We start from the raw sequence: 20066 nt of genomic DNA on the forward strand, positions 1-20066 counted from the left end.
ACAACGAAATACTATATCAGAATCTGGCAAAAAAGCAAAGAGACTATGGTCAAATGTAAAGTACACCAGCAGCAAGGCGTAAAAAATACATCTATTTTGGGACAACAATGGTGATGTTATTGATGACAGCACCACCAAAGTAAAGTTGTCCGAAATTCCTTCACAAAAGTAGATAAAGTAAATACTCCAAAATTCAAGTAAAGAACAACTGTCAACATGAGTGTTTTACAAGCAGATGGCCTCTGTGTAGTGAAGCAGCTTAAAACACTTCTAAAAAGCAAGACTTTTGGTCCAGATTATTCACCACTCAAGTTCCTTTCATAGTATGCTGATACAACAGCTCCACACCTAGGTGTCGTAGAAAAATCCGTACCTAAAGACTAGGAACCGAAGAAGGCACACTAATACTCGAGAAAGGAAATAGGAGTAATCTGCTGAATTACAGACCCGTATCACCAACATCGAAATGCAGTAGGATTTTGGAACATGTATTGTGCATGAACATTATGAATTACCGTGAAGGAAATGATTTATTGACAAATAGCCAACATGGATTCAGAAAACATCATTCTGGTGAAATATAACTAGCTCTTTATTCTACATCTACATCGTCACTCTGCAATTCACACTCAAGTCCTGGTCTGCAGTTCACACTTAAGTGCCCGGCAGAGCATTCATCGAACCATTTTCATACTACTACTACTACTACTACTACTACTACTACTACTACTCAACCATTCTACTCTCGGATGGAACTTGGGAAAAAGGAACGCTAAAATCTTTCCGTTCGAGCTCTGATTTCTGTCATTTTATTATGATGATCATTTCTCCCTACGTAGGTTGGCGTCAACAGAATATTTTCGCATTCGGAAGAGAAATCTGGCGATTGAAATTTCGTAAATAGATCTCGCTGCAAAGAAAACCGCCTTCGTTTCAGTGACTGCCAGCCCAACTCTCATATTATATCAGTGACACACTCAGCCCTATTGCGTGATAACAAGAAACTAGCTGCCCTTCTTTGCACTTTTTCAGTATCCTTTGTCAATCCTACTTGGTAAGGATTCCACACTGTGCAGCAATATTCCAGCAGAGGACGGACAAGTGTAATGTAGGCTGTCTCTTTAATAGGTTTGTCGCATCTTGTAAGTGTCCTGCCAACAAAGCGCAGTCTTTGTTTTGCCTTCCCCACAATAAAATCTTTGTGGTCTTCCCAATTTAAGTTGCTCGTAATTGTAATTCCTAGGTACTTAGTCGAATTGACTGCCCTTAGATTTGTGCGATTTATCGTATACCCAAAATTTATCGGATTTCTTTTAGTATCTATGTGGATGACCTCTCACATTTCTTGTTTTGTGCCAATTGCCACTTTTGACACCATACAGAAATTCTCTCAGGATCATTTTGTAATTGGAATTGATCGTCTGATGATTTTACTAGACGATAAATTACAGCGTCATCTGCAAACAATCTAAGGGGGCTACTCAGATTATCACCTAGATCATTTATATGAATCAGTAACAGCAGATGGCCTATGGCACTACCTTGCGAAACGCCAGATATCACTTCTGTTCTACTTGATGATTTACCGTCCATCACTATGAACTGTGACCTCTCTGAGAGGAAATCACAAATCCAGTCACACAACTGAGACTATACTCCATATGCATGCAATTTTATTAATAGTTGCTTGTGAGGAATGGAATTCTAGGAATTTGGAATCAATCTGAGATCCCTTTGTTGACAGCACTCATTACTTCATGGGAATAAAGAGCTAGCTGTGTTGCATAAGAACGTGTTGGTTATGTATCAATAAGTCATTTTCTTCAAGGTGATTCATAATGTTTGAATACAGTATATGTTAGAAAATCCTACTGCAAATTGAGGTCAGTGATATGGGTCTGTAATTCAGTGGGTTACTCCTATTTCCTTTCTTGAATATTGGTGTGACCTGTGCTACTCTGCAGTCTTTAGGAACAGACCTTTCATCAAGTGAGCAGTTGTGTCTGCATACTCTGAAAGGAACCTGATTGGAATACCATCTGTACCGGAAGACATGCCTTTCTTAAGTGATTTGATTTGTTTTGCAACACCTAAGATATCTACTTTTATGTCACTCGTGCTAAAAGCTGTTCTGGTTTCGAATTCTGGAATATTTACTTCATCATCTTTCATTAAGAAATTATAGAAAACTGCATTTAGTAACTGCACTTTAGTGGCACTATCATCGGTAACATTTCCATCACTATCGCGCAGTGACAGTATTTACTATTTTTTCGCCACTTTACATGTGACCAGAATGTCTTTGGGTTTTCTACCATATTTTGAAACAATGTTTCATTGTGGAACCTATTGAAATTCTCGCGAACTGATGAGTGGTATTGACAGGTGACATCAACTTGATTCCATATTTCTAGATTTCCAGAAGGCTTTTGACATTGTTCTTCACAAGAGACTTCCAATTAAATTGCATGCCTGTGGAGTACCATCTCAGAAATGTGACTGGATTCGCGATTTCCTGTCAGAAAGGTTAAAGTTCTTAATAACTGACAAAGTCATTGAGTAAAACCAAAGTAATACATGGCATTCCCCAAGGAAGTGCTGTAGAGCCTCTGCTGTTTCTGATCGGCATAGACAATTTAGGAGACAATCTAAGCAGTCCTCAGATTGTCTGCAGATGATGTGTTATTTACTGTCATGTAAAGCCATCAGATGATCAAAACAAATTGCAGAATGATTTAGACAAGGCACCTGTATGACGCAAGAGGTGGCAATTGACTTTAAATCGTGTGCTCATCTACATGAACCTACTAAATTTCAGTTACACGATAAATCACACAAATCTGAAGGCTATAGGAATTACAGTTACGAACAATTTAAATTGGATCGATCACACAGATAATGTTGTGCGGAAAGCAAACCAAAAACTGCAATTTTTTTGGCAGAACACTTAGAAAATGGAACAGGTTTACCAAAGAGATACACTTACATTTGGTGTGTTCGCCCTCTTCTGGAGTACTGCTGTGCAATGTGGGATTCACATCATGTAGTATTGACAGAGGACATTGAGACAGCTCAAAGAAAGGCAGCTCATTTTGTATTATCAAGGGGTGGCAGGTTGTTTTTTTTTTTTTTTTTTTTTTTTTTTTCCTGCAGCAGGACGACCTCATGAAACTAATCACGAACTTTCTCCTCAGAGTGAGAAAATATTCTGTTCGCACCCACCTATATAGCTAGAAATAATCATCATATAAAATAAGAAACCAGAATAGTTTAAAGGTGGTTCGGTTCAATGAACTCTCTGCCAGGCACTGAACTGCGAATTGCAGAGTAACCCTGTGGATGCAAATTCTTTTCTGCTTTTATTCGTCAGCAATTCAAGTCATTTAATCAAACTCCCATGGTTTAACCATGTCTGCGTATTCTGCAGGCTGCTTGTGGATTTCACATCGCAATTACTCATACCAATTACAAAATTTTGGATTAAAACTCACTATGAATGCTTGCCACACAGCAGACGATCTACTTGCAGCAGGAACTTACAAAAAAAGACACACGAATTTGATGTGTGATGACTAATAAGCATAGATTTTTCAAAAACACACCTGCTTTCCTATCATGTTACACTACATTGCCATTACGCACCATTTGTAGCCTTTTCTAACAGTAACTATGTATTAAGAAACTAATGGCAATTATAGTTTATCGATTACTCCTATTTGTTTCTGAGATTACAATTTCTTACCACTTTTCCACCTTGCCCAGTCAACATGGACAACCCAACCTTTGTAAAGTGCTATTAAAAGAAAATATAGGGCTGGTCCTGTAATGCCAATCACAGTTTATATGTCAGTGTAAAAAAGCAGAAATAATCTTTCACATTTATTCAGAATCTGTTGTGTGATCATTTACTGTCTTGAAACAGCTCTCTGAATTTTCTTTACGGATATGCAAGAATTGTAATGGCTGCTTGTTGGCTGTTAAAGAAGGAAAGATTTTCCTAAACATTCCTACAATGGAGGACACAGCACCATTCTGCAATGTCTCTACAATTTTTGGAGAAAGGAGACTGGTATTGTTACTAAACATTGTTTATTTTTACTCTTACATAATACAACGCACAAAATTAAAAAGAAATATCGCCATCCACCCAAGCGTAGGGTAATGTTTCTACATTAAATATGACATTCACTCTGGCCAAGTTTCACCTTAAGTACTTAAAATTCATTTTACAAAATACAAAACACTATTCCTGGTTTCTCAGGAACTGCCTCTAGTAAACAATCAAAAAAACAGGAACATTCTCTCTTAACTGAATAACGTTAATGAACTCAAACTATCACTCTCACAATTCATACTGCATTATAACTAAGATCATAATCATTAAATCACAGAGTGCAGAATTCAACAATTATGTTTAAGTAAGCTAGATGAAAATATCTTGAAGCTTCAATGAGTTAAATTAAGAAGTCTTTTGTTCACTGACAATATTACTTCATTCTTTCTTACTTCATGTACTGTCATTTGTGGTCTCCAGTAAATCAATATGGCTCACATTTGCCTCAAAACATGAAGAGGAGCAGTGTAGTCCTCTCAGGAAGTCACTCAAAAATTGAGCAGTTGATCCTAAATTTAGAAAATGGCACAGATTGCAGAGGAATGTTGTACATGAAAAACCCAATTATTTTAATACATTCTCAGACAACAAATGATATTTACAATGCTAATATGAATGCTGGCAGATTTTTATAATATTAAAACAGCTATCATGCCATTTACAAGAAACTATCAAGCAATGGCATCAGTGGGAGGAGAAGTGTGGTATGCACACATTACACAAATGTAGTACATCTAACATTTTATGAAACACTGATAAGTTCTTTACATAATAACTATAATGCCAATCAACAGTGACAAGGATATTTAACAGCACACAAAATTATTATACAGTAACAACAACTTTAACAAGCTTGAGATAAGCCATTTTACATCCAAAATGTCTAACATTTTTTCTGTACATATTAATAATTATAGTTCAGCCCACCTGTTCATGTCCTGTGAAGAATTTACTCGGCTACTTTCTTTCTTCTGGTGGTATTAGAATGTTGTGTGCTTGTCATATTCTGTGCCAGTTCACAATCACAAAGACAAGAATCAGTTTCAAGGCTTCTTTAATGTTACAATAATGATACCACTTATTTGAGAATCCACAGATTACAACAATAATTTATACAGTTTGTTCATAATAGCACATGTGCAAAACTACAATGTGACTCAAGTGAACAAAAATTTTTATCGGTCATCAATTCTTTTTACTACTGATGAAACTTACCACTGAATAGAGTTAGAAACAGTACGAAGATCATATACTTTTACGCTACAGAAATGAATCAAATGGGGAAAATAACAGTAAACAGAAATACAATGCCACACATTTGCCTCAAGAATCCACAACATGAAGAGTCTGTTTAAAAGTTGAGTTTGGAAACTCCAAAATGGCAAGTTTCATGTCAGTCACTTCTTGTTTATTCAGAAATTGATGTGTAGATGGATAAGTATTTATTTCACATAAACTCATCAATAGTTCTATCTGTCTTATACCACCATCAAATAATTTTAACTTGTAAATTTATCAGTCCATCACATTTCACTTAGTTCAGGTTCCACCACTTCAACTCTGCGTGAGTGCCTGAGGAACACCATTGACAGTCTTTGAAGTTAGGGTGTCATTTTCATACACCATGACAGTCTCTCTTCCATTTTCTACAATCCTAGAAGCAAAGCAAAGTTACTTGCATTTGTGTGTTTATCATAAATTAATTAAATTGCAGTTGATATAAATTATCATGTGTTAAATTGAATAATGAAGTCCAGAAACATTATGTGCAGCCACTTGACAAAAAATAGCTTTTTGAGATGTGAATAAAGGAACCTGGATCAAAGACTATTGCTGAAACAACAAAGAACAGATTCAATTCTAAATAAATGGTAACTATATTGTCTTCTGCGTGCTAACATAAAGTTGCTTTTTATTAGACACTTTTGTTGAGTATAGTCATTAAGCTAAACCCTGAGTAAATTTTCTGAAACAAACCTCAAGTATTACAATTATTTTATTCCCCTAAAAATAGGTTTTCTTAGTCTCCATCTCATTTAACTGAAAAGACACACTTTTCCTGAATTCTGTACTTTTGTTATATTTCATGAGTGGGACGAGATAATGTGATTGAAAGTGCTTTAAGATTTGTACTTTTTAATGTCGTCTTTTACCCTTGGAATGATGAATTACACAAACTTTTCTGATTGATAAAATAAGTGTACTGATAGATGTAAGAAATTTCTAGTAATGCAATATCAGAATAAAAATTTGACTCCCATAATATTTGTAAGACTTAACAATAACCTTTCAAAAATTTTCATGAAGACCTCAACACTAGGCTAGTATGTCGAAAGAACAGACATCATATCCATATATAGTTCTGACAATACCGGCCATGACCTCCCCCTCCTGTACGGATGCACACTTATTCCCCGAACTCTTACGGGACTTGGACAGAATGTCTTCCACGAGTAGTGAGTGTGTTGGGGTGGACACTACGACTGTAGAGTGTGGATATACAAGGTGAGAATGTGAGCCTCGCGGGAGGTGTGCGTGACATAGTCCCTGAAGTCACACTATCCTCTGTGCGTTCGGTGGCTCAGATGGATAGAGCGTCTGCCATGTAAGCAGGATATACCGGGTTCGAGTCTCGGTCGGGACACACATTTTCACCTGTCCCCATCGATGTATATCAATGACCGTGAGCAGTTGACGCTATTAATGTAATTCGAATTCCTCTCTGATTGCTCCATCTGCACCTCTGGCCACATTAAGCCCAGTGACAGTACCTGCATTTCGACAGCTATCATCCCCTTCACACCAAGAAACCTCTCCCATACAGCCAGTTGGGGACTACATATCTGCAGTGACAATAACTCCTTTTCTCAGTATGCTGATGGTCTCACCAAAGCCTTCATCGACAGGCACAACCCCCAGACCTAGTCGGCACACAGATCTCTCATGCACTTTCCCCACACACCCCAAATCCTCCCACCAGCCCCAAGAACCAGCCACGCAAGCAAGTGTCCCCTTTGTCACTCAGTACCAGCCCCGATTGGACCAGGGCTTTGATTACCTGTTATCATGCCCTGAAGTGACAAACATCCTACCCGAGATACTTCCCACCCCTCCTGAAGTGGTTTTCCGTTGCCTACCCAACCTCCACAACATCAGAGTCCATCCCTATACCACTTCCAATCCCAACCCTTTGCCACAAAAATCACATCCCAAGTTCAAGACCTGCCCAATACACCCACCCAGCACTTCCATTTCCACTCCTGCCACAGGTTTACCTTACCCCATCAGGGACCGGGTCATCTGTGAAAGTGGCCATGTCATTTACCAGCTCAATCATAGCAGAGCTCTTTATACTGGTATGACTGCCAACCAGCTGTCCACAAGAATAAATTGCCACCACAAAACTGTGGCAAGAACAAGGTAGATCACCCTGTGGCACAAGATGCATCTGAACATAACAAACTGCTTCACTACCCGAGCCATCCAGACCCTTCCCTCCACCACCAGCTTTACTGAACTGCGCAGCTGGGAGTCGTCAATACAACACATTCTCTGCTCTCTTATTCATTTTGGGTTCAACCTACAGTAACATACTGTCACAACACCCTCCACCCAACAGTTTCATACCCCCTGTTATATCATCATCTCCTCACTCTCTTTTCTCACCTTGTTTATTTGCCACCCTCTACCAATGCACCCACCCAGTTTTCCCCACTCCTCTCAAAAGGAGCTCCTTTTTTCTGCACCTCCCTGCCCTACAACCTACCGACACTGCACTTGTTGGTATTCTAATAACTGCACACTCTACCAGACAGTGTTCATTTCTCTCCCCACCCCCACACTACCATCCCTTGCGCTTCCCCACCCTCTCCAGGTTGCTGCTTGCATCTCACGTGGTAGTCACATTCCGGCCCAATATGCTGGAGTTGGCAGTCATGTGTGCATGGGGTGTGCCTCTCTTTTGCTGATGAAGACTGTGGCTGAAAGATTTATGTAAGTGTATTTTCTTTATGGTAACTATCAGTCTGTTTTTCCTAGATTGTGACACATCAAAATTAGATCTCTAAACAAAAGTTTTCTGGTACCATTACTTTAATGGAAACTAAAATTTACCTATGTGGGTTGCTCTCATGCAAACGAAAGTTTTTAATTATCAGTGCTGCAGCATAATGAAAAGAGACTTCTTATTATCTCCCTTAAATTATTATTTTTTCCTCTATTGCTTTATCTAGATGTACAAATCCCCTTTTGAGTACTGAAAGTGGTTTACATACACAATGCACTTACTTTTTAGTTGTTATCTTCTTGCCATTTATGAAGCGTGTGGAGGTAGATGTCCTTTTGACAGCAGCTCCACTGCCAGCGCCACCACCCATATTTGAACTGCTGAGTGATGTGAATGATGTAAAACCAGAATTTCCATCCATTCCAAAGAAATCATCTATCTGAAAGCCACCCAGCTGCAGTCCAAATGGGCTGAAGAAGCTCGAAGTTATGCTGTTGTTGCCACCATTGCGATTTCCTCTGCGTGGCCCATGGTCCATGCCTGCAGTTACACAATTCTAGCATTTAGAAGTGACATAATCTAATATGCTATGCAGAAAATAACAAAAATACACCATCATGATCCTCCTAACAGAGAAACTTTTATCATTACCTGTTGCTATGAAAATAATAAAGCATAATTTTTTTTATAATTTTCAGCCTGACGTAAGAATTTTATGAAGTAAAAAATTTCTTTAAGCAATGGATTAAGTTTATGATGGCTATTATGAATTCTCTATACTACCTGACGCTCAAATGTCACAACTACTGCTTGTGCAAATGCAAAATGCCACATTTATAAGAATAAAGCTATAAAACCTCTTAACAGAAAAACCTGAACGAGACAATTTTTGTTTTTAAACACGTTGGAAAGTTTTGTGTCTGTGAGCAATCATCATTTTAGGCTTTTATGTTGTTTGCTTCATGCAAATCTGTTCTCATTCTCCACCAGGGCCGAGTTTAAAGCCCATGTGACACAAGCTGCACTTGGGGCGCTAAGTTGGTAGGGCTTCCAGAGGCACTAGAACTGTAACAATTCTACACACAAAGTATCACAGTTAGTTGCGGCCACTTGGGGTGCTAAACTGAGAGGAGTGCCAGAGCAGCTCAAGTGCAAGACTGGTACACAGGGCAAACCACTATTAGTAGCTAAAACTGGCACATGCTTAAGTGTGTAAGGGGAGAGGGTGGGGATAAGGGGCACAAAATTATTAGTCACTTTTGTGGAAAAATCATCTCAAACTAGCCCTGTTCTCAACATTTGCAAACAGAAAATTTTTGTGGAAGCCACATACTGTTATTCCAAACATGGTTCTAATGGAAGTGACACACATGTGCCTTTCTCCTGTTACCTGTCTATATATATATATATATATATATATATATATATATATATATATATATATATATATATATATATATATATATATATAGAGAGAGAGAGAGAGAGAGAGAGAGAGAGAGAGAGATAGAGAGAGATAGAGATAGAGAGAGATAGAGAGAGATAGAGAGAGATAGAGAGAGATAGAGAGAGAGAGAGAGAGAGAGAAGAAGAAGATTACTTAATGCTACATACTGCTGGTTGGAGCATACATACTACCAGTCTCTGGCATCACCTGCACTAGACACAGCACCCACTGTAATCCATGTTCACATAAAATGCCACAGAACACGTTTTATTTGATTTACTTGATTGGCTTTGCTCATCAGATGCAGGCCGCCTCAGATAGTCTTTTCCCCAATATCCTAGTGTGAAGTCATTAACAAATGACTTGAACTTATTTCACAGAACTGTGCCTGCAAGATAAAGCTTTCCAACTGGCATGTAAATAAAAAGGAAAAGAAAAAGTAAGAGGCCAATGTAATTCCCAAAACTTCACTGAGCTCCACTTATGAAAATTGGGGAAATATTTTCATCGGAATTTTTCTTTAATCCATTTCTTACTCATCTGCCCCTAATTATCAATGTTTCCAAAACACACAATGCTTGTGCTTTGATTAATGTGTGGTAGTTTGTTGGTTTTGCATTCAGAGATACTGAGTTGTTGTTGTTTTACTTCATTTAAGATTTAAGCCTGACTGACATTTTTCGCTGGATATAAACATTCATATATTTGGGACATTTTGTCAGATTGAATTACTATGGATTGTCCACCAAGGTGCTGAGTTTTTCTGCTAAGTGAGTCTCCAGTTACGAGATTTGGAGTCCAGTTTTGTCTGCAATTCCTTGACGTTTTTCTCAGAAGTTCATCACTTCTTTTCTATTTTGGAGGGGACTGCTACGTCATCTGGAAAGGCCCAGCACCACACAAGAAATTACATGTAGTCTGCCAATACATTTTTTCTTAGATCATAATTACTGTTTTCCAACAGATGTTCATCAGGATAGACTATCCCCAACATTTTTTGACCTTCCGTTTCATTATCAAAGAGTTCACAATTTTGAACTTTTGATATCATGATAGTTACTGTCTGTTTTACCTATTATTTTACTTTACTACTTCTCTTCGTGACTCATGTGACGTTTAAAATATCTTGTAGGCCTGCTGAACATTTGAAGGGCTTGATCCATTTGTGTGTCGTGTATTATGAAAACCAGGATGCTGTGTTACAGAAAGAAACTGCCCTCCCCCTCCACAAGATAATTTTAATTTACTAATTATTGCTGTGGATGATCATTTAGTCCAGTAAGTGGAATTTTGAAAATTTTAAGTCGTCATTGTCAGGGCAAGGAACCTATGCATGGAAGATGGAAAATGAACAGATTATTATTATATTATTATTAAGAGATTACACCAGAGCTGCATTTATGCATCATTTTGAAATGTGTCCTTAAAATTACACAGATATCATGTCCTAATTTCGATGAGTTTACTCAATTATTACTATCATATTACACTATACCACAAAAAAGCCGCTGGTAATTGCATTGCATCAAAGTTTTAATACTTGCCTCCAAAAACATCTTGGAACGGTGAACTGCCAAAGAATTCTCTGAAGACGTCTTCGGGATCTCGGAATGTAAATGGAAAAGCAAAATTTGGATCAAAGAAATCATCATGCCGGCCTCTGGATCTTCCTCCTTGGCCAAGACCTTCTTTACCATACTGATCATACACACGGCGTTTCTTCTCTGGAACAACATTGACAGACCAATGCAGGACACACAAACCAGATAATCATTATAAAGCCAGAATACCCGCAATACATGCACTTTTATGTGATTTATTTTAATGTATTTTCATTGACATATAATTAAACTAAGTAATTCCAAGATAAATCAATACTGAAGAGGTATTTACAGTCTTACTCTGATGTACAATATAATAGGAATTTAATACTATGTAAGGCATTATGAAAATGATGTTAATATTAGCAGATTAGTAAAAGCTGTTTGATATCCAGCAACACACATGCATCAACACCAAGGTAAAACAAAAAATATTTATCTTGTTCCTCCACATTTCATCACAGCATTATAGCCATAAATGCTGGCAAAACCAAACTGTTACTGTATTTCATGGTAGATAAAACAAATGACAAGGAAATAACAGGTTAAGAAGGGTGATTCATGGGTGAAGTTCAACAATTTCTCATTACTTATGAGCAACATGTTCATTATTAAAATTACTTCTTATATTCACACATTCAAAATAGGATAATTATTTTAGAAGTGTAACAATGATGCAAAATTTTCTAATTTACAGTTATAAGCTTGTAATAAAGAGAATGTCTGCAACTTACAAGTGTTGCCAAGAACTGAAGAGTTCTAGTGTGTCAGACTTAAATAGAGAAGTAGTATATAGTGCAAATGCTTATGTAGCACAAAAATTTTGTAACTGTTGTTCTGACTGTAGACAACCCTTGCAAAGATAGAGGGATGTATCAGGCATGATCCTTACCCGCACACATTTAAACAATTTGACACACTACCTGTAATGAACTGAACTTTTTGCATTTTTACTGCTCACTAACTGATTTTGCCAGCAGTTTATATACCAGGGAAGAGGCAGAAAGTTAGAACTGCTCAAATTTGATTTCTACTACGGGGAAAATTTTTTCCATTTATTTAAAGAATTTAGCTTTTTTTTTTTTTTAAGTAGCATACACACAAGTGTTTGTACTACATATTAATTGCCATGGTACCATATGATTCCAGAAAAAGGTTTAAATTAAATAGCATATTTACCAGTAATAAAATCTTACTTGAAGCAATTATTATCTGTGCCTTCTCACTTATCAACTAATTCCCTCCACTGAAGCCAAATTTAAGCATAGATGACTATGAAAGGGATAGGACTCTGATATACTAGAATTTAAAAGTAAGGCAATGCCATCCCCAATATTTTTATGTGGACTTCAAGATGTTAGGCTGTAGGAAAAACACCATTTTGTGGTTAGAAATCAGATCTACTGAAAAAGAAATCATATTAATTGATTAGCAATGGGAGATGGTGTTTTAAGCACTCTGAGATCTTAAAAATAAGAAATACCGAAGAAACGACGGAAAGGTGTCTCAAAAAACCCTCCAATATTGAAGCTTCGCGGGGACCTTGCTGATGCCTTCTGTCTCTGGTCGTACACTCGCCGTTTTGATTCTGCAGTGAATATGAGGAAAGAAGATTACTTTCACAAGCCATTTGCACAAAAATTCGCTCTCTCACCATGGCTTTGAGAATCTGGTTAGTTTCACATGTATTCAAACAGTTAAATGTTCAAAATAGGTTAAACCAGAGCAACACATGAGAAAAGTTAACACAGGTAAATGCCATTCCAGTTACCATCTTCCCACTGTCTCAGGTATTAGCATTTGCAGCAGCAATTGTGGAAATGGCTTGTAAAAAATTTTAAAAAGAAAAACATTGTGATGCTAGATTCTTCCACTTCTCAGATTTCAAATTGTAGCCTGTTGCAAAACAATCAAGTAATTCCAGTTGTGTTGAAAGTTGTTAAACTATAGCAATGTACATGCAACAATATATATGTATTTTAACAAATCTCATCTACCTCTCAAAAGTAAAGCCTGTCCATGTACACAAGTTAGTCGCCAAGTTTTTCTTTATGCAAGTTGCAAGAGTATGTGGCTTACTACTGTATTATCTGCCGCCATTTACTCCACTGCCTCTTACAAGGTGCAAGACTGGCTGTTTTTTTATATTCTGAAGAAATAATTTTAATTGTACAACTTAAATTATCAATGAGTGTGGGATTATTGCTATCAACTGTAGTATTTTTGTAAGCCACAAATTTAAAAATAAATGGAATTCCCTAGTGCAAATAGTGGATACCTTACTAAAATTGTGATATAAATTACCCTATAAGCCTTGTGCATATGTGAAGCAGCAGAGAAAACCATTGTAGATACGATATGAAAAATGCACATAAAACAAAACTGTTTGTATGACAAATGCAACAACTGCTTAATGATGTAAGTAGTCAAAACTGGAAATATCAAGATCCTGATAACACAAAGCAAGTAAAAAAAATAAAAAATCTCACTGGACTGATTTCAGGCAAGCACATCATCTTCCTGTTTAATATTTGTCCATAAATTATTCTTCCAATTATTAGATTACCTTAGCTTTCACTTAGGCTGCCTGTTTGATCTCTCGAACATGCCTAGAAGTGTGTCCCATGTTACTATCAATCTAATCATAATTGCACAATTCAAAGAGTAGGGCTTTTTTCAGTTATACTGATGGAAATGATTCAGTATCTCATAATGCTAATAAAAAATCCAGGATGGAATAATGACAATTATGAAAAGCTTATCTTGCTATTCACTGTATTGAAGGTATGTTAAATCACAGGCAGCACAACAAGAGACTACTGTATGTTGCGCCCGTCTGCCACTCAACATCTTTGTGTGGTGAGAAGCAATCTATCCTTTTCATAAGGTTATTATAATGCTAAAATAGCAATAAATGTAAAAAAAAAGTATGTAGCACTGGTGGAAATAAGACTGTGAGGGCAAATCATGAGCCGTGCTTCGATATCTCTATTTGTGTAACACTTGCCCACTAAAGGCCAATGTCCCAGGTTTGAGTCCTGATCCAGCAAACTGTTTTATCTGCCAAGAAGGTTCAAATCAGTTCACACTCCACTGAAGAGTGAAAAATCATTCTGGAAGAAATATAATTCCAGCAAAGAAATAAAAACTAGGGAAGGATTAGGTAATGTCATTTGGTAATCTACCGAGTATCATTCCCTGAACTTTATGTTCTCTATATTGCTGAACATACTGCATGGTTTCTCACAATGGCACAATATTCTTTGCACACGTAGTAGATGAGAAATATCAGTCTGCCAAGAATAACAAGAATAAATGAAACACACACACACACACACACACACACACACACACACACACACACACTGTAGCTCAGTGCTTCACTGGAAGGTAAACAGCAGGGTAACTTTACATAAAATGACACTTAAAAATAATCACTATGGAAGACTGATAGCATCCAGCCAAATTAATAGATTACAATACAGTTATATTCTGAAAAAAGGCTATGATTGTTTAGTAACTGACATGCACAGTACAAAATATAAGTCATTTGCCCAATAAAATTTACATTTTTTCTTCAAGTCTGATATGGAGTACAATTCAAATTATTATTATTGTCATTATTTAGAATAGTAGAGTTCAATAAAGAGGAGTCAGAATCTGACAGTATCACACGAAAAACCTGACAGTCTGCTTCAAGATTCTGCTTCCTGCTCTAAAGTCCTGTTGATACTTCTGCAAAGTATATTTCATATTATCAGCAATATATGTGACATATAAAATCAAGTCCTGTCATATGGTGCTGACGAGTTTCCTTATATCTCAAAGAAAATTTATGTGATCAGTGAAAAATACAAAATGGATGAAGTTTCTTCTTTTTACAAGGAACACACTTTCTTTTAGAAAAACACACACACACACACACACACACACACACACACACACATTAATATTTTTCCCTTGAGACTTCTTACTTGAGTCTACACTTTCAAGGAAATAACCATTTGGCAGTCCTTTTTAAAACTGTATTTCAAAATAACTGTCACTGTTTTTATTGTTTCTCTTACACTTCCTATACAGTTACAAGTTTTCATTGAAGTCTTCTTACATAAATGACAAGAATGAAGACACGTTAAACATCCCAAAAAGCAAGAAAAGAAAACTGGACATTTTTGCATGATATATAACTTTTGTTTCTCTTAACAGAATAGTCAAATAGAATCTATGGATACCAAATTAAATCTCGTAAACAACGTGACACTATGGGAACCAGCATTTCAGAGTAAGCTTTGGTTGGGATGAGGTTTAGAGAGCAACATTTTTATTAAGTCAGAACAGTGTATCAAAAACTCACTGTGTTTGAAACATAAAATAAATGAGGAAATTCTGCATTTGCTATAAGACACATTAAATTGGAAATTACACCTTGTTCTGTCATATTAAGGCAAAGCTGTCGTCATCCCAAATGTTGGTTTGATCATCATTTACAAGGCATTATTGAAGGTGGTATATACCCCTGACCTCCAAAAGGGAGGAATATGCAGTTTGATGTGGACTCCAAATGCAGCTTAGCATTTTCATACTAACAAATCATTGCTACTGGTAAAAGAAGTAAGATAGAAGACAATAAGATCCCGGATCTTTGGATATGTACAATATTGCAATGCCTGTATTCTCCGGAAATACGATCCAATATTGACAATATGATTGACAACATACCAAAGTTTGGGTCTGGCCATGAGGCGTGCTTAGATAACCTAATGGTAAGGTGACTGCTCATGGTTAGCAGGAAATTTGGGTTCAAGTTCCAGTCTGGCACCAATTTTCATTATTGTCATTCTATTATAAAGCCTATGTTTGTTCATATTCTAACTACTAATGCATTTCATGTATTTTGGATATATAGACTGCCACCTACCCAATGAGCCATGTACATTTATACTGAGTGGATAAGGGATGACAACATACCATGTTAGTATGATGGTGAAATCTGATGGCTGCTGGTCTTTTCAAGAGACAGATGAGCAGTTTGAACTGAAGACAAGTGCCTAACCAATAGCTTGCATTTCCATGCTATGTCTGCTTATCTTGGAACATTTAAATGGAACAGACACAAATATAAATTCATATATATTTGTTTTACAGAGAACTCATATGCTGGTGAAATGATTCCTGCTTGATGATGTGTGTGCACTGAATGTACAGATGCAAACACTAACGCAGAATCTCTGTAGTTTGTGGATCTGGGGCAAAAACAGCATCACTTCAATTAAACAAGTATAGCTATTTTTGAATCTGATGAACCTGACTGCACAAGTCAGTGGATGTTATGAGAGCATCTGTGGCATTTCACAGCAACTGTAGATGCCTTCTCACAAAAGGGTATGAAAAGACAAGTCAGCAATGTGTGTTATGTGATAGAAGGTTATTCTTTCGATATCTCCCCCATCAGGTATTACGAACAGAAGAAAATTGCGCTACGACATTTTATGTGTAGCGAAACAGAACTTTTTCTGATGAAGGTGTGCGCACACACTACTATTGACACACAGCTACCATAAAACTGTCATCTGTTTCCACAGCTTACTTTTCAGAAAAGTAACAATTTATGACAACTATGCGAGAAAATTTTCTGAAATATGTACTAGAATGACAAATTATTATAGTTAACACTGAGAAAGAAGTAATTGTACACCATCTAAATGCAGTCAAGAACCTGAAGGTCTACAGAACATCATGATGATGGAGTTCTACATGCAAAAATAAAATTGGTCCAGTGCAGTTTGCAGAAAATCACTTTAAATTATGTTATCAGCTGAAGGAGGATGATAACTGAACAAAGATTTGTATTTTATGGGCCTCCCAAGTTTTTCAGTTCATTACAAATTCCAATGTTCAAAGGAAGCTCCATCACAAGAGTGAAGACCTAGGAAGTTACCGCCAATTTCAGATGTGACATTTAGACTAAATGCTGTCCTTCAAAGTTACGTTGAAAAGTGTGTTACATGTATATTATCTGTACATGCAAAAATCCCATGATTCATGCTAGTATAATTTGAGAACTAACTACTAATATCTATTCCAGCTTTAGGAGGTGAAAGAAGATCACACCAACTCTCTCATATAGAGATCTTTCTTCTATAGCATAGCCTTAAGTCTAACGAAAATTGAAATAACATGCAAACTGTTACACAAAAATATTTTGTACAATGTTTTAAACGACAGGATACTTACCATCTGATAAAACTTCATACGCCTCTGATATTTCTTTAAACCTCTTTGTGGCTTCCTCCATGTTGTTTGGATTTTTGTCCGGATGCCATTTCAAAGCCAATTTCCGGTACCTGACAATGATATAACCAAAGCAAGCTACAGCATTACAGAACAACGATGATTTCTAATATGAATTATAAAAAATCAAAATGTTGCAAAGCCTTTTCTTTCAATAATATACAGAAGCAATGTTTACAGGGAAGGAGACAAGGGACATTTGTGAACAAGAAGAACCCGTAGTATAAGCAGGAGAAGAAAACTTTGAGCTCTGTGTATAACGAGATGGAGTGGAGGAGGGAGGGGAGGTGGGAGATTGTGGATGAAAATTGGGTCACAAGGAAAAATAGGGAAGGAGTAACAACCAGATTCAAAGGGAGGGAGGACATTGTGCGAGTGTAACATTTTTAGAGAGAGAGAGAGAGAGAGAGAGAGAGAGAGAGAGAGAGAGAGAGAGAGATGCATCATTATATAGTATCAATGCACATTCTAGTACATCAGTCCCCTATTGTTGAGGCTTCTGTCACTGTTCTTTTGAAGAAACAACTGACAGAAGCCACTAACCAAAATCTGTATTTGCCGAATAAAGTCTGCAAGAAAAGGAGAAATGACTGCTGTGCCGCATCATTTGAAATAACTTTCTACTAGAAATGACAACCATTAGCATAGGTGCAAGTACCTGGAGATAGAACAGCACCCAACAGTAAGATAAAATAGAAGTACGGCACGGAATCTCAATGCAAAATAATTGTGTTGAAGTACTGATACATAGTGCACCTGCATACTACATACTAACCAATGACGATACTAAATGAGAAAGTTTCACACATTGCCAGAAGTCTTCCCTGCAAATTGTTGTTTCCAACAAGCTGCCACAGTGAACAGTTACTTTCTTACTGCAGCACAATTAGACCATGGGCAGAAAGGTTACCACTGTGTCACTCCAGTGGATCTGACAAGATTAATGACAGCTGTTTATAGTCATTTGTACCAATAGGGGCGATTTTTAGCATTGGGTCAAGCAGTATGAAGAATCCAATTTTTTTTTTAACGTCCATACTCATCACACATAAGAAGGAATGGAAGGGAGAGAGAGTATTTGAGGGGTTGGGAGAGGATACTACTACTGTCAGCAGTTTGTTGCAATGTTACTATCAGAAGTTAGTTAAACTGTTTGAGTAGGCTTAGTGCATCATTCCAAAATAATGTAATAGGACATTTTAATAACAGAATGTTTCAGCTGGACAAGATGTATTACATTAAAACCACAGCAATGAAGCAAATAAATTAATGTATTAGGATTCAATTAATGTAAGTACATAAGAAAACACATCAGAGGCTAACATATGTTAACATCTTATAATGACTGGCCATTCAACATGTAAAAGACTAAAAGTATGCAAAAATTTCTATTGATTTCTTTCTAATATAGAATGGGAAATACTGAACTATATGAATATAAAGATGCAGCTTCTGTAACTGAAAATGGGATAGACAGTTCGAACATTTTAGATCTAGAGCACCTGTATTGAAAATCAATAGGAATTTATTGGAGATTCCAGTATGAAGAATGTGTAATGGTAGTCCGAGTCCAAATTTTCAGTAGTGGACGACTATGAAGGAATGAGTGAGTGAGAAGCAAGCATTGCATCTCACACATTTTGCCACAATAGGTGGCCTGTCTTTCCTATCCTAAGAAGACTTTCACTGAAGTGCATCACTTGTGCACAAGTAAACAAATGGCACAATACATATGTTGGATGGAATACTAATAGACATTACATAATGACTCAAATATTTTAGTCTCTGCTGACATGTCACATTCTTTGTGAAGCTTGTAATAAGTAGGTGGAATTCTCAAGTTCAGAATCTAAAAGTAGATGTTACAATAAAATTTGCTGTGTCAGAATGGACTCCTGCATATGGTCAACAGTTTTCTAAGTAGGCTACCTCCATGTAACAACAATTTTCATAAAGGAGAAAAAGTGTCACTCAGTTGTAATTTGGTTTTTTATGTCATTTATTTATTGCAATTTTTTCATATTCTGGATGTATATTTATACTCCTCATAAATCTCACCACTATGTTTTTATTTGAAATAAATATTATACTTTGAAGGTAATGACTTTTTGAACTTAATCTGGGTATAACTGTTTCTGAATTTGTTTAGGTTTTAAAATGATGGGTACAAATGATGAATAACAGACAAAATTATTACTGACCACTGGAAAGAACAACATAGTACATACCTACTAAATAAATTTTTTGAGCAGTTGCTATCATCTTTATATTAAACTAGCACATCATTTTGAGATTACCATTCTTTTTACATCACAAACTTATCTGCTCTTCAGCCTTATCAGGTAACTCTCCAACATTTGTTTCTTCACCGACTTCAGGCCGAAGACCGCTGTTGGGAGACATTCTTGTAGAGTAAAAGTTCATTTATGTCCATCCAACCTGATCTATAACGCTTCTGTAAAACGATTGTTACATCTTTGATTTTTTCTTGGTTTACCATAATGTTTACGCATTTTGCTTGTTTTATTCTCATTGAAGATTTATCCTCCTTTCAGATACTTTTACCACATCCTATTTAAGTGTCATAATTTTGCTCCCCTTCAACAG

General features: G+C 36.7%; 1 protein-coding gene across 8 annotated transcripts in view; it reads right to left on the reverse strand.

Annotated features, from left to right (window-relative positions):
- Positions 1-4072: 4072 nt before the first annotated feature.
- Positions 4073-20066, reverse strand: part of LOC126353846 (dnaJ homolog subfamily B member 6-like) — a 307307-nt gene continuing 291313 nt past the window's right edge. For 5 of the 8 annotated variants that reach the window (XM_050002997.1, XM_050002998.1, XM_050002994.1 and 2 more), the window contains 5 exons: positions 17403-17512; positions 12652-12756; positions 11112-11291; positions 8402-8660; positions 4073-5768 (listed from right to left, as the gene is read on the reverse strand). In XM_050002997.1, the coding sequence (XP_049858954.1) occupies positions 5669-5768; positions 8402-8660; positions 11112-11291; positions 12652-12756; positions 17403-17512 (754 nt within the window). In that variant the 3' untranslated portion in view covers positions 4073-5668. The remainder of the gene's footprint in view (positions 5769-8401; positions 8661-11111; positions 11292-12651; positions 12757-17402; positions 17513-20066) is intronic. The other 3 variants (XM_050003000.1, XM_050003001.1, XM_050002999.1) reach the window with 1 other exon arrangement.

This window comes from Schistocerca gregaria, chromosome 3, assembly GCF_023897955.1.
Source record: "Schistocerca gregaria isolate iqSchGreg1 chromosome 3, iqSchGreg1.2, whole genome shotgun sequence".
Classification (NCBI taxonomy): Eukaryota; Metazoa; Arthropoda; class Insecta; order Orthoptera; family Acrididae; genus Schistocerca; species Schistocerca gregaria.